Source organism: Electrona antarctica, assembly GCF_951216825.1.
Source record: "Electrona antarctica genome assembly, chromosome: 20".
In the NCBI taxonomy this organism is placed as follows: domain Eukaryota; kingdom Metazoa; phylum Chordata; class Actinopteri; order Myctophiformes; family Myctophidae; genus Electrona; species Electrona antarctica.
In genome coordinates this window covers 35,494,204-35,508,278 of record NC_136801.1, presented here as the reverse complement: position 1 = coordinate 35,508,278, position 14,075 = coordinate 35,494,204, and the positions used below count along the sequence as shown (strand labels likewise).

Here is a 14,075-nt window from a genome sequence, read left to right as displayed (position 1 = left end):
GCAACAGCAAGTAGAACATATGGATTTTACCTGTAAGGAACATGCAGACAGTCCTTCCAGCATTCGACCAGTGTGCGAGTGATCTCCAGGTTGTGACGGAACACGGCCCTCTTCGTGTCAAAGATGTTCGTCATCAGGAACTCCAGCAGTCGGTTGGCCAGCACCTCATCTCTGGTGCTCCCCTGCAAAAACAACAATCATTATAGTTGTTCAATTAGAATATGTTCATCAGGCCTGGGCAATGGCTCAATGGTCCAGGCACCTTGGCTGGTAATCCAGTCTGGCAGTGTGCCGCGGGTTCGACTCCCGATCCCGAAGGCCTTTACTGCATGTCTTCCCCCCATCTCTCTCCCCATTTCCTGTCAGCCTACTGTCTGTCCCTCCATAAAAAATATAAAATAAAGGCGAAAGCCACACAAAAAAAACATTTAAAAAAAAGAATATGTTCATCAATTCATTTGAAAGTAAAACAAAGTAAAAAAAAATACCCATCAAGTAAAATTAAGTGGATTATGCTTAAACAATAAAAACAAAGCCATTTTCTTTTTTTTTCCTCTAAATCTTTATCCCACGATTTTGCAACCCATTTTTGCACCCCAGTGTCAATTATCTAATGTAATCCTGGTCGTTACACTTCCTATGCCAACCTGGGGAGGGCAGAGGACTGACCTCATGCTTCCTTCTATGCATGAAGAGTCCGTACAGTTCCTTTCCCCTCAATCAGGCGCCCCGGCTGGCCAGGGGGAGGTAGTTTAGAGAACAGGATTACTGCATGTTTTTTGTGAGGGTACCTACCCTATAGGGGACACAGGGAGAACATGCAAACTCCACCACACAGAAAGGCCCTTTCGCCAACCCCGCCTCGGGTATGGGCACTGATGACGCGAAGGAGAGAACACGCCCCCCAGCGGGAATCGAACCCAGGACCTTCTAGCTGTGAGGTGACAGCACTATCGACTGTGCCACCGTGCCCCTCAAAGTCACAAAGCCATTTTCTGATGTGTGGAAAATATGACACAGTATAGGTTGTAAAAATGTGAAATGCGTGAACCTTGGGGCTGGCCGTGCTCGTCCAAGAGAGGAGCGTCACCACGATGTCCACCACCATGAAATGGATGCCCGCTCCTCCGTTGTTCCCACAGACCACCAGCTGTAACAGGGGGCCCAGCCACAGCTTGGCGTACGGCCGGAACACCTGCCAAAAACACCCACATGTACAATTTAGGCATTTAGCAGACGCTCTTACCCCATTTTGACCTGTGATCAGATTCTAAAAATGTCTACATCCTGACAGTTTTCTGAAAAAGCTATGTTTCTATGTCAGTGGTTCTTTGATTTTTCAAAAATAGCAGACCTACAAGCTCGTAGCGCGCCACTCGGTGGCGCGCTATGAGCTTGTAGATCTGCTATTTTTTAGCTAAAGCATAACATAATGCTAACACCAAAAGGGGTTCCCGCCCAAAATGGGTTAAGACAGGATATGCAACAGAATTGTTTTGTCATGTTAAATGACAATTTCACTCAGAGTGTACTGTATGAATTGTCCCATTATGAGCAAGCTAGATTTCACCTCCACATTACATTTACCTCCTCAGTGTTGATGATCAACTTTGAGATGAAAAGTCTGACATTCAGCGGTGTGGCTGGATTGGCTAGTTTGCCATGTAGAAACTTCATCCACCCTGGGAGCTCACTGGGTGTACTTCCCTGTTCAACAAAGTGGAAAAGAAACGTTTAAATTGAGCCTGGAGACGCATTGCAAAAGCCAAAACATTAAACATGGTGTTTAAAAAAAGGAAATATTATGAGATTTTAAAAAAATAGTCACCAAATTACTGACTGGAGTTACATTTGCATTTGACATTAAATGTTACTTTTCAGCCATAAACTAGAGTGGGTCTGCAGTTCTGACTGCAACGGGGAGTTTGTTCCATAGTTTGAGGGAGAACAGTCTGGGATGTGTGGAGCGTTGTCCAAGGTGTTTTAGGGATGGGAATAGAGTATGGGACATATGAAGTGTTGTCCAGGATGTTTTAGGGAAGGGAGAAGAGTCTGGGACGTGTGGAGTGTTGTCCAGGATGTTTTAGGGAAGGGAGAAGAGTCTGGGACGTGTGGAGCGTTGTCCAGGATGTTTTAGGGAAGGGAGAAGAGTCTGGGACGTGTGGAGTGTTGTCCAGGATGTTTTAGGGAAGGGAGAAGAGTCTGGGACGTGTGGAGCGTTGTCCAGGATGTTTTAGGGAGGGGAGAAGAGTCTGGGACATGTGGAGCGTTGTCCAGGGTGTTTTAGGGAAGGGAGAAGAGTCTGGGATGTGTGGAGCGTTGTCCAGGATGTTTTAGGGAAGGGAGAAGAGTCTGGGACGTGTGGAGCGTTGTCCAGGATGTTTTAGGGAAGGGAGAAGAGTCTGGGACGTGTGGAGCATTGTCCAGGATGTTTTAGGTAAGGGAGAAGAGTCTGGGACGTGTGGAGCGTTGTCCAAGGTATTTTAGGGAAGGGAGAAGAGTCTGGGACGTGTGGAGCGTTGTCCAGGATGTTTTAGGGAAGGGAGAGAAGTCTAAGACAAGTGGAGCTTGGTCCCAGGTGGCTATAACAGGACTAATGTGAGCCACTGACCCGCTCTACTTTGGGAGTGACGTCGTTCCGGTGCATGTGTCCAATCAGAACTGAGCTGCCCTACTATGTGTCCAATCACAACTGAGCTGCTGTACTATGTGTCCAATCACAACTGAGCTGCTGTACTATGTGTCCAATCACAACTGAGCTGCTGTACTACGTGTCCAATCAGAACTGACCTGCTCAACTTTGGGAGTGATGTTGTTCTTGTGCATGTGACCAATGAGAGTGGTCATGGCGGCCATGCACTCGTGCTGGTTGAGTTCGTCCATCTCCAGGTCCAGAGATGCATCCTGGGAAGGACCGCTGTCCATCACCTCCTGGGACGGACAGACGCACACACACACACACACACAAAACAGAACAAATCACTCAAAGTGAAAGAGAATATACAAGTAGTGTTGATTTCTTCAACTAAAACTAGGACGAAAAAAAGACTAAATATATTGACAATTTTGTCAATATGATGCTGAGTGCGAAGCAGGGAGTCATTGGGTCCCATTTTTACAGTCTTTGGTATGACCCGGCCGGGGATCGAACCCCGACCTCCCAGTTTTAGGGTGGACACTCTAACCACAAGGCCACTGTCTGACTTACTGGCTTGGCGGCGGTGGCTGCGCGGTGGACTCGTCTGTCAGGACCCTGGGAGGAGCTGAAGGAGAAGCTCTGGACGCCCGTGGAGAAGTCGAACTGACTCATCTCCTCGCTGAGGCTGCTGTCAGCCATGTAGGACTGGGAGGACAGGTACACTGGCTCCACTGCGCGCGCACGCACGCACGCACGCACGCACGCACGCACGCACGCACGCACACACGCACGCACACACGCACACACGCACACACGCACACACGCACACACGCACACACACACACACACACACACACACACACACACACACACACACACACACACACACACACACACAGTATAGTGTTACTGGGAGGACAGGTACACTGGCTCCACTGCACACACAGGGAATTAACCCATTTAGACCTGAGACCAGATTCTACAAATGTCTTGTCTGACAGTTTTTTGAAAAACCTATGTTCCTATGTCAGTGGTTCTCAAACTATTTCATGTCAAGAACCCCCGATGTCTGTATTATCGTTAAATAAATATTTTTTTTAAAAAAGAAAAAAGAACCCCCAAACATTATATGTAAATGGCCGCCGGCCCCCCATCTGAAAATATGTTGTTTCAGGGACCCTTTCGCTCTGAAAGAATATATATCAAAATATTTGTGGCCATTTTGGAAAGAACTTAGGCCCCTTCCCTACTTCCTTCACAGGTGTTATCGAAGATACTAATGAAGGCTCTGTTCCATTCTGGTCAAACAGGGTCAGGGTGCTGCTATTACGCGTGTTGGCTCCATAGTTATAAAGGATAGATTGCGGACAGCCCCTGCTATTCGTTTCAATGGAAGTTGCTCAGTGGCGTTTTGAAGCACCCGGAAGAACGCTCTACTTCCGCTGAGGAACATGCTGTCAATCATACCTCCATCCTCCTCTCTCACTTCCTTTCTGATCATGACGTATCTCTTCTTTCTCTCCAGGGCAACCTGACAACAAAGTAATGCGTTACTTTCATTCAGCCATTAACCCAAAGACCTGACAAGAGATTCTACAAAATGTCTCTGAAAAACCTACAGTATGTTCCTATGTCAGTGGTCAAACTATTTCATATCAAGGACCTTTTTACATACCTCAACCTCAATAGGAAAGTTGTACATCCTTTCAACATCAATCAGATTTTCCAAAATGTACTGGTTCTGGGAAAAAAAAAGAAAAGAAAAGCAAGAGTAATGTAAACCAGTGGTTTTAAAACGCTTTGTGAAAACTGAAGGCACAACTGTATTCATAGCGAGATTCATAGGCAATCTAAAAATGTGTGACCGCACACACACACACACACACACACACACACACACACACACACACACACACACTTCAGTAGCTACAGAGTGCAGGGTTTCACCTCGAAAATAGCTGATTTACAAGCTTTCAATACGTCGCACTGCAACGCGTTGAGAGCTTGTAAAAATAGAAAATAGTAGATCTACTATTTTTTTTCTTAATCGCATTTTTTTCTTAAAGTGCCCTTATAGGGAATGTCAGCCCATGGCTATCTAACATTATCTGCACGTGCCTGCCTTCTCTCGTTGTTTCTCTGTGAACAGAGGAAGCTTTGGTAGAACTTTTTAGGGTACAGGCTTTAGTTCCGACGCACTCATCCGCATCGGTCCGACTGTCATTAGACCGACAACCTATTACCCAAACCCCTAACCTAACCCTAACCGCAAGCACGGCGCAACACCTGTCGGACCAACGCATTGTCGGGAGCGACGGGTGATTTCCTTATGTCGGACCTTTGGTGTGTCGGATCTGCATGGCGCACTGCACTTTTTACCTTCTCTGGTTTCTCTGTGAACAGAGGAAGTGCTGGTAGAACTCTTTACCTTGTCTGCTTTCTCTGTGAACAGGAAGCCCTGGTAGAACTCTTTACCTTCTCTGCTTTCTCCGTGAACAGAGGAAGTCCTGGTAGAACTATTTACCTTCTCTGTGAACAGAGGAAGCCCTGGTAGAACTATTTACCTTCTCTGGTTTCTCTGTGAACAGAGGAAGTCCTGGTAGAACTATTTACCTTCTCTGCTTTCTCTGTGAACAGAGGAAGCCCTGGTAGAACTCTTTACCTTCTCTGCTTTCTCCGTGAACAGAGGAAGTCCTTTTAGAACTCTTTACCTTCTCTGGTTTCTCCGTGAACAGAGGAAGCCCTGGTAGAACTCTTTACCTTCTCTGCTTTCTCCGTGAACAGAGGAAGCCCTGGTAGAACTATTTACCTTCTCTGCTTTCTCTGTGAACAGAGGAAGCCCTGGTAGAACTCTATACCTTCTCTGGTTTCTCTGTGAACAGAGGAAGCCCTGGTAGAACTCTTTACCTTCTCTGCTTTCTCCGTGAACAGGAAGCCCTGGTAGAACTTGGCCTCGCTGAAGCTGCAGCTGATGACGGCGATGGCGGTGTTGTACGCCGCGCAGTGGTAGCGCCGGCGGACCTCCAGGAGATGGTGCTCGCCGCCCATGTTCTCCGTGAACGCCTCGAAACTCGCCCTGAATCGAATGATATGCAGTGTTAAGTTTTTACGGCAAATTTGGATTTAGTTTTAGCCATGGTCTTTTGAATAAAATTACATTTAGTTTTATTCACATTTTTAGTCATCTAAATGAGATTTCCGTCGACAATCAAATTTAGATTTACAGTTGATTTTGTCAATGGAAATGGTGATTTGACACAGAGCGTGTTAAAACCCTACTTGATCAAGGCCTTGGACAGCTCGTTGCCCTCGGTCGTGTCGGTGCGGCAGTAGGCCTGGTTGATGAGGGAGTCCTTGGAGTACACCTGGTCCTTGGGCAGTCTGGAGTACAGCAGCTCCGTCAGCTTGTAGCAGCCCGTCTTCTTCAGGAGCTGGACCTCGAACGCGCCCGGGTTGAACTGGGAAGAGACACACACTTTGTAACTTGTTTTTGTGTGTGTGTGTGAATCAAAATCCCATTTAGGACTGAGGCCGATTCTAACTCGGATGGTGACAACCCGTAGACAATAAACACAATTGTTTGGGCCGAACAAATAATTAGAACGAAGAAAGATAGGGCAGGGTACAGTAAATATATTACTCTAGATTCCAAGTAATAACATAATATTATTACTTGTTTAACCCATTTTGACCCGAGATCAGATTCTAAAAATGTCTTCTACATCCTGACAGTTTTCTGAAAAAGCTATGTTTCCAAGTCAGTCGTTCTTCGATTTTTCAAAAATAGCAGACCTACATTACATTACATTACAGTCATTTAGCAGACGCTTTTATCCAAAGCGACTTACAATAAGTGTATTCAACATAGGTAGGGAACAAAAACTACTAATCACCAGAAGTCTTTAGTGCATTTTCTGCAAAAACAAGCAACCAAGAGTATACCTAGCGCTAAGGTAAAAGTGCAATATATCAGCTACCTATTTCCTTAACCAGATGAGACAAAATGGCTAAATCAAATGAGCATGAGCTAAAACAATTAAGTGTATCGACTAAACAAGATCCAATAAACAATACAACAATAGAAAACAAGCGTTCGTACAACTAGTTAACAACAAGTAGGTCAGGCAGAGAGGAAGGGTAGTGTTTCCTGAAGAGGTGGGTTTTCAACCTGCGGCGAAATATGGGCAGTGACTCTGCTGTCCTAACATCAGTGGGGAGTTCATTCCACCACTGTGGGGCCAGAACAGAAAAGAGTCGTGACCGTGTGGATCGGCCAGAATCCTACAGAATCCTACAAGCTCGTAAGCGCGCCACTCTGTGGCGCGCTATGAGCTTGTAGATCTGCTATTTTTCAATAGCTAAAGCATAACATAATGCTAACACCAAAAGGGGTTCCCGGCCCAAAATGGGTTAAGCAGTAATATGTAATAAGTAGCATTACTCTCTTGGGTAATATTGCCCGACACTGCATACTGCTGGCAGCTGGTGACACCAACCTTGGTGAAGCGTGTGAGCAGCATGTCCATGGCGGAGGAGATGTTCTGGACGTAGAACTTCTCCAGGGCCTCGGCGCCGCAGTGGGAAGCCAGCGGCAGCAGCACTCTGTCCGTCATGGCCGCCATCATGGAGGCCACGGGCAACAGCTCCCCCTGCTGGAGCACCTGGTACACGGCGCACAGCAGCTGCAGTTGTCGCTCTGCGCTCGACCTGCTCCACGCGCACGTGCACACGTATAGACATCAAAAGGGGGCTTGAGCATAGACATAATATATAAAGGCTAGTCTCCGGCGGCGTTCACCGGTGGCCATCTTGCTACGGTGAACTTTTCTGGTGCGTTCTATGGTAATGGTCGGTGGTGATCTGCTCAAACAACTTCCTTTTGGTGTTTTAAACATTGTTATAATTTAGCTATTGAAAAATAGCAGATCTACAAGCTCATAGCACCACCGAGTGGCGCACTACGAGCTTGTAGGTCTGCTATTCTGGAGGATTTAGAAGTTTTTTTTTTTATTTCGAGGTCAGGCCTAAATGGGTTAAAATACTCTTTAACTCGTTCAAATCTTGACAGATTTACAAACGGCTTGGTTTATTACAAATGTTATTCTGGAAAAAAAATGATGATTATGTTGTGATTACTATCACAACATAGAGCTATTTAACACCGTTACTGAACACACACACTCCATAGCAATGATTACTATCACAATATAGAGCTATTTAACACTGTTACTGAACACACACTCCATAGCAATGAGTAGCATCACAATATAGAGCTATTTAACACTGTTACTGAACAAACACTCTATAGCAATGATTGCTATCACAACATAGAGCTATTTAAAACTGTTAGAACAAACACTCTATAGCAATGATTACTATCACAACATAGAGCTATTTAACACTGTTAGAACAAACACTCTATAGCAATGATTACTATCACAACATAGAGCTATTTAACACTGTTAGAACAAACACTCTATAGCAATGATTACAATCACAACATAGAGCTATTTAACACTTATTTGAACAGCAAAAGAAACATAATGCCTTTTGGAAATAAACGAAGGACTTTTACTGACCGCCTAGCGATCCGCTGGAAGCACGTCTGGAAGTTCTCCTCCATGATGTGTTGCTTAGCGTCTCGACACAGAATCTCCGCCAGGAGTTTGAGCAGGAGTGGGCTTTGTGACAGCTCCAAGGCATCCAGGAGCTGAAAGAGAGAGAAACCATATCATTGTGACAGCTCCAAGGCATCCAGGAGCTGAAAGAGAGAAACCATATCGTTGTGACAGCTCCAAGGCATCCAGGAGCTGAAAGAGAGAAACCATATCATTGTGACAGCTCCAAGGCATCCAGGAGATGAAAGAGAGAAACCATATCATTGTGACGGCTCCAAGGCATCTAGGAGCTGAAAGAGAGAAACCATATCATTGTGACAGCTCCAAGGCATCCAGGAGATGAAAGAGAGAAACCATATTGTTGTGACAGCTCCAAGGCATCCAGGAGCTGAAAGAGAGAAACCATATCGTTGTGACAGCTCCAAGGCATCCAGGAGATGAAAGAGAGAAACCATATTGTTGTGACAGCTCCAAGGCATCCAGGAGCTGAAAGAGAGAAACCATATCGTTGTGACAGCTCCAAGGCATCCAGGAGATGAAAGAGAGAAAACATATCATTGTGACAGCTCCAAGGCATCTAGGAGCTGAAAGAGAGAAACCATATTGTTGTGACAGCTCCAAGGCATCCAGGAGCTGAAAGAGAAACCATAGCTTTGTGACAGCTCCAAGGCATCTATGAGCTGAAAGAGAGAGAAACCATATCATTGTGACAGCTCCAAGGCATCCAGGAGCTGAAAGAGAGAAACCATATCATTGTGACAGCTCCAAGGCATCCAGGAGCTGAAAGAGAGAAACCATATCATTGTGACAGCTCCAAGGCATCCATGGGCTGAAAGAGAGAAACCATATCATTGTGACAGCTCCAAGGCATCCAGGGGCTGAAAGAGAGAAACCATATCATTGTGACAGCTGCAAGGCATCCAGGAGCTGAAAGAGAGAGAAACCATATCATTGTGACAGCTCCAAGGCATCTAGGAGCTGAAAGAGAGAAACCATATCATTGTGACAGCTCCAAGGCATCTAGCAGCTGAAAGAGAGAAACCATATTGTTGTGACAGCTTCAAGGCATCTAGGAGCTGAAAGAGAGAGAAACCATATCGTTGTGACAGCTCCATGGCATCTAGGAGCTGAAAGAGAGAGAAACCATATCGTTGTGACAGCTCCATGGCATCTAGGAGCTGAAAGAGAGAAACCATATTGTTGTGACAGCTCCAAGGCATCTAGGAGCTGAAAGAGAGAAACCATATCATTGTGACAGCTCCAAGGCATCTAGGAGATGAAAGAGAGAAACCATATCATTGTGACAGCTCCAAGGCATCCAGGAGATGAAAGAGAGAAACCATAGCTTTGTGACAGCTCCAAGGCATCTAGGAGCTGAAAGAGAGAAACCATATCATTGTGACAGCTCCAAGGCATCTAGGAGATGAAAGAGAGAAACCATATCATTGTGACAGCTCCAAGGCATCCAGGAGATGAAAGAGAGAAACCATATCATTGTGACAGCTCCAAGGCATCCAGGAGATGAAAGAGAGAAACCATAGCTTTGTGACAGCTCCAAGGCATCTAGGAGATGAAAGAGAGAAACCATATCATTGTGACAGCTCCAAGGCATCCAGGAGATGAAAGAGAGAAACCATAGCTTTGTGACAGCTCCAAGGCATCTAGGAGATGAAAGAGAGAAACCATACCTGTAGCTTTGTGACAGCTCCAAGGCATCTAGGAGATGAAAGAGAGAAACCATACCTGTAGCTCTGTGACAGCTCCAAGGCATCTAGGCTCAAAACGCTTGCGGATCTGCTAATATTGATAAGTGCGTGTGACGCTGTAGTATCATCAACTACGGCATTCATTTATGAAAAACAAAAAACCCGAAATGAGGTTTCTGCCCGACAGCAAGGATCTGATAGAATGCCCAGACCCAAGCTGCAGCCAGTCACCACATCAGAATGGGCTCTATGCACAGAATAACTCTTCCTACTTCCAGGTGTTAAGGTGATACTAATGAAGGCTCTGTTCCATTTAGTGTGCAGTGGTTCTCAAACCTTTTAATTTCAAGGACCCCCATAACTCTGAGAGTGTACAAATGGAACCAAATGGACCCTGACTCTGTTTGACCAAAATGGAACAGAGCCTTCATTAGTATCATCGGTAACACCTGAGAAGGAAGTAGGGAAGGGACCCCAAAATAGCGTGCACAGCCCATTGGGCTCTGTCAAGGGGCCAGTGAGGCGCTCCAACGTTGAAGCACTGGGCCCTAGTGGTAAGAGGACGGACTACAAGCGGACCCGTGGATTCATGAAACCCCGTGCAGCTGGGCTTTAACATTGAGCGCTCGGTTGCACTTCCGCATTTGACCACCAAAATTTGGTAGTCAAATGCGGAAGTAGACGTTCTGAGACGGTCCTTCCGGGTGCTTCAAAACACCACTGAGCAACTTCCACTGACATGAATAGCGGGGGGGGCGGAGCTTTGCGCCAGATCAGTCTCTATCCTTCTATGGGCTCTGTGCTTTACAGGTGGTGAAGGTCCCGACAGCACCCCCTGCAGGTCACTCACCTTGCGGACACAGTCCATGTAGTTGTTGCGCTGCAGGGAGCCCGGGTGGAACTCGTCGGACTGCATGGGGAAGTGGGAGGCCACCAGGGCCTCCAGGGCCCTCCGCAGGTCAGCCAGGGGATCCTCGGGCAGCGCCGTGAAGAAGGGCAACACCAGCAGGGCCTGGCTCTGAACACAGACAGGCATGGGGAGTGTGAGAACTATTATGTGGAATCGGCTTCAGGTCTTAACCCCCTTATGGCTATTGACGTAATTGACGCGATGAATCAATAAATCCCTTATGGCCACTGACGTAATTGACGCGAGCGTTTAATTCCCTATAATCGGGGGCTTAATGAAACAAAATGTAGCAACTTTTAGCTTGTTTGGCTAACGGCCGATGTAATCTACCTAAAACCGGCCGAAATCTGCGCGTGCACGGTCGATCACGCACCCGCACGGTCTTTATGTGCATCGCTGCGTAAAATGCGATATTTGGGGCTTGATTAGAGCTTAATTTGACTTAGTTATAAAAAATACGATGATAGCTTAGCATCCCGGACATCTGATAGTGCTGCACAGTCCAAAGCTAGTACCGGATGTTATTGTTCCTCAAACCGGAAGTGACATCGCCAGATTCGCTCTATTTGGTCAAAATCGGCATAATGGTGACGTTACCGCCACCATCAGGACTGGGTATAATATACTATAGGATTGCCGTGTTAAAATAGATATAGTGTGTATATCACAGATTTTTCTATTGGCATTAAAATGACGAATTAAACATATGAATAGTGCAGGAAGAAGGCACAATCCACTGTTAATTAGGCTGGCCATAAGCTAGTTAATGGGTGGTGGAAGGGTGGTGTTGTGTTATATTGCTCTAGTTTTGCTGTTACCTTGAGGTTCAGAGGCAGCGCCACGTCGACCAGCAGAGAGGTGAAGGTGGAGAACACTCCTCTGAAGGCTTTGTGGCTGACGTCCGAGCACACGGAAGAGTCGATCTGGGGGGAGAGAGAGAGAGAGAGAGAGAGAGAGAGAGAGAGAGAGAGAGAGAGAGAGAGAGAGAGAGAAAGCAGTGAAAGAAACGTCAGAGCACACTGAGGAGTCGATCTAAAGAGAGAGCAATAGTGTTGGTTTTGTCTACTAAAACTATGACGAAAAATGCCCGTCGACTACCGTTTTACACAGAGGATAACGGAATAAAAGCGAAATAAAAACTAAGCTATGATGACTAAAACTAAGGCTAAAAATAGTGACAATTTCGTCAACCAATAAAAACTACAGTAGACTAAAATGTTAGGGAGGGAACTAGTGGAGAAGAGATCCAGTAGAACTAAAAAACAAGGCATTTGTATGCTTGGTTGCATGCTGAAAATAGCAGATCTTCAAGCTCACAACGCGTCACAGCGCGACGCGTTGTGAGCTTGTACAGGTCAGCAGCATGAGCCCTCTTTTGGGGTGGAGTGGGAGGGGGGTAATACCTGTAAGAGCTTGGAGAGCAGCAGCAGAGTGGAGGTCTTGCTCTCTGCCGTGGCAGCGTTGGTTCCCCACCACGGCTGCAGGCAGTCCCACCTGCACATGACACGCAGGGTTGTCACAATCAATACTGAAATCGTCTAAATCGGGTTAAATTAATAATAATAATGAATTGCATTTTATAGCGCTTTTCCAAGTGCTCAAAGCGCTTTACAATGGTTAATTTTTTCATACATTGGGAAGTGAAGCGGCAAACAGTCGACGCCAGCGTCCTCACTTCCCACATTCACACACCGATGGTGGCAAGCTTACACCGACCGACTCATTGGAGGCAATGTAGGGTTTAATGTCTTGCCCAAGGACACTTCGACATGTGGACAGGAGGAGCCGGGTTTCGAACCGCCGACCCAGGGATCATTGGACGACCTGCTCTACCTCCTGAGCCACAGCCGCCCACAATTAAATGTGTAAACGGTGGCAGTAGTGACAACCCACCTGGACAGCACCTCCTCCACCAGCCGGACGCCCTGGCTCTTCCTCAGCGAGCGCTCGCGGAAGTTGTGGTCCAACATGCCGTTGAGCACCACGCTCACCTGGACACACAAAAGGTTGGTTAGCCGAACTGGAACTGAAGCCCCAGGCCCCGCCCCCCCCAAAAAAGTCCTGCCGGTTTTATACAAAAGAAAGACACTGGAACATATTTTTGTCTTACAAAATTACATTGCATTACAGCGCAGTGAGAAACACGACATATCATTTATAAAAAATAAATACAAAATTGGAAACTAATAGAGGGTATGCACATAAAGCATAAAGTGAGTGGCAAATCGAGTGGCAAAGTGCGTTTAACATCATTTAATGCAATCAGATTTTTCGGACTTTTCGGTTTGGATGTATGGACTGTACAGGCCTGTCAAGGCCAGAATTTTTTTTGACACTCAGTAGGCGTTCCCGCATAACTTCCGGGTATGATGATGATGGTCACACGCATACCCTCTGTTGATAAATACAATTGTATTCATGTTGAGAAGAGAAGAGAAGAGAAGAGAAGAGAAGAGAAGAGAAGAGAAGAGAAGAGAAGAGAAGAGAAGAGAAGAGAAGAGAAGAGAAGAGAAGAGGTCCTATATACGTACCATGCCGGGGTTGTGCGCCGCAGCCTTCATGAGGTGTGGCACGGTGGTGGTCAGGTGCTTCAGCAGCTCCTTGTTGAGCGTGCTCTGGAAGAGGCTGTAGAAGTACTCCCCGTGGGAGAAGCTCAGGAAGCTGTTGCTGTGACTCCCGGAGAGCGGCACGGACAGCATGATGGAGTTCAGCAGCAGGTCCACCAGCTGCTCACGCTGGAGAGGAAGTACGAGGAGAGGGGGTCATGCCTATGTTCCCTCAGCCCTATGTTCCCTCATTCCAAAACAGACCCTATGTTCCCTCAGCCCGATGTTCCCTCATTCCAAAACAGACCCCATGTTCCCTCAGCCCGATGTTCCCTCATTCCAAAACGGACCCTATGTTCCCTCAGCCCTATGTTCCCTCATTCCAAAACAGACCCCATGTTCCCTCAGCCCGATGTTCCCTCATTCCAAAACAGACCCCATGTTCCCTCAGCCCGATGTTCCCTCATTCCAAAACGGACCCTATGTTCCCTCAGCCCGATGTTCCCTCATTCCAAAACGGACCCTATGTTCCCTCAGCCCGATGTTCCCTCATTCCAAAACGGACCCTATGGTCCCTCAGCCCGATGTTCCCTCAATCTGATAAGTGCAATAATAGTGTAACTTGAGTACGGTCCTGAGAAGAGAGGACAGTGTTGA

At 46.6% G+C, this 14,075-nt stretch overlaps 1 protein-coding gene across 1 annotated transcript in view; it reads right to left on the bottom strand.

Moving 5' to 3' along the window:
- The window catches only part of prkdc (protein kinase, DNA-activated, catalytic subunit), a 96,582-nt gene that overhangs the window by 42,739 nt on the left and 39,768 nt on the right, over positions 1-14,075 (bottom strand). The window contains exons 36-51 of the mRNA XM_079490291.1: positions 13,404-13,607; positions 12,766-12,863; positions 12,276-12,366; positions 11,691-11,795; positions 10,813-10,980; positions 8,218-8,348; positions 7,135-7,345; positions 5,918-6,096; positions 5,546-5,714; positions 4,314-4,379; positions 4,106-4,169; positions 3,209-3,369; positions 2,791-2,931; positions 1,588-1,707; positions 1,052-1,195; positions 31-182 (exon numbers count right to left, since the gene is read on the bottom strand). Coding sequence (XP_079346417.1) covers positions 31-182; positions 1,052-1,195; positions 1,588-1,707; positions 2,791-2,931; positions 3,209-3,369; positions 4,106-4,169; positions 4,314-4,379; positions 5,546-5,714; positions 5,918-6,096; positions 7,135-7,345; positions 8,218-8,348; positions 10,813-10,980; positions 11,691-11,795; positions 12,276-12,366; positions 12,766-12,863; positions 13,404-13,607 — 2,204 coding nt within the window. The remainder of the gene's footprint in view (positions 1-30; positions 183-1,051; positions 1,196-1,587; positions 1,708-2,790; positions 2,932-3,208; positions 3,370-4,105; positions 4,170-4,313; positions 4,380-5,545; positions 5,715-5,917; positions 6,097-7,134; positions 7,346-8,217; positions 8,349-10,812; positions 10,981-11,690; positions 11,796-12,275; positions 12,367-12,765; positions 12,864-13,403; positions 13,608-14,075) is intronic.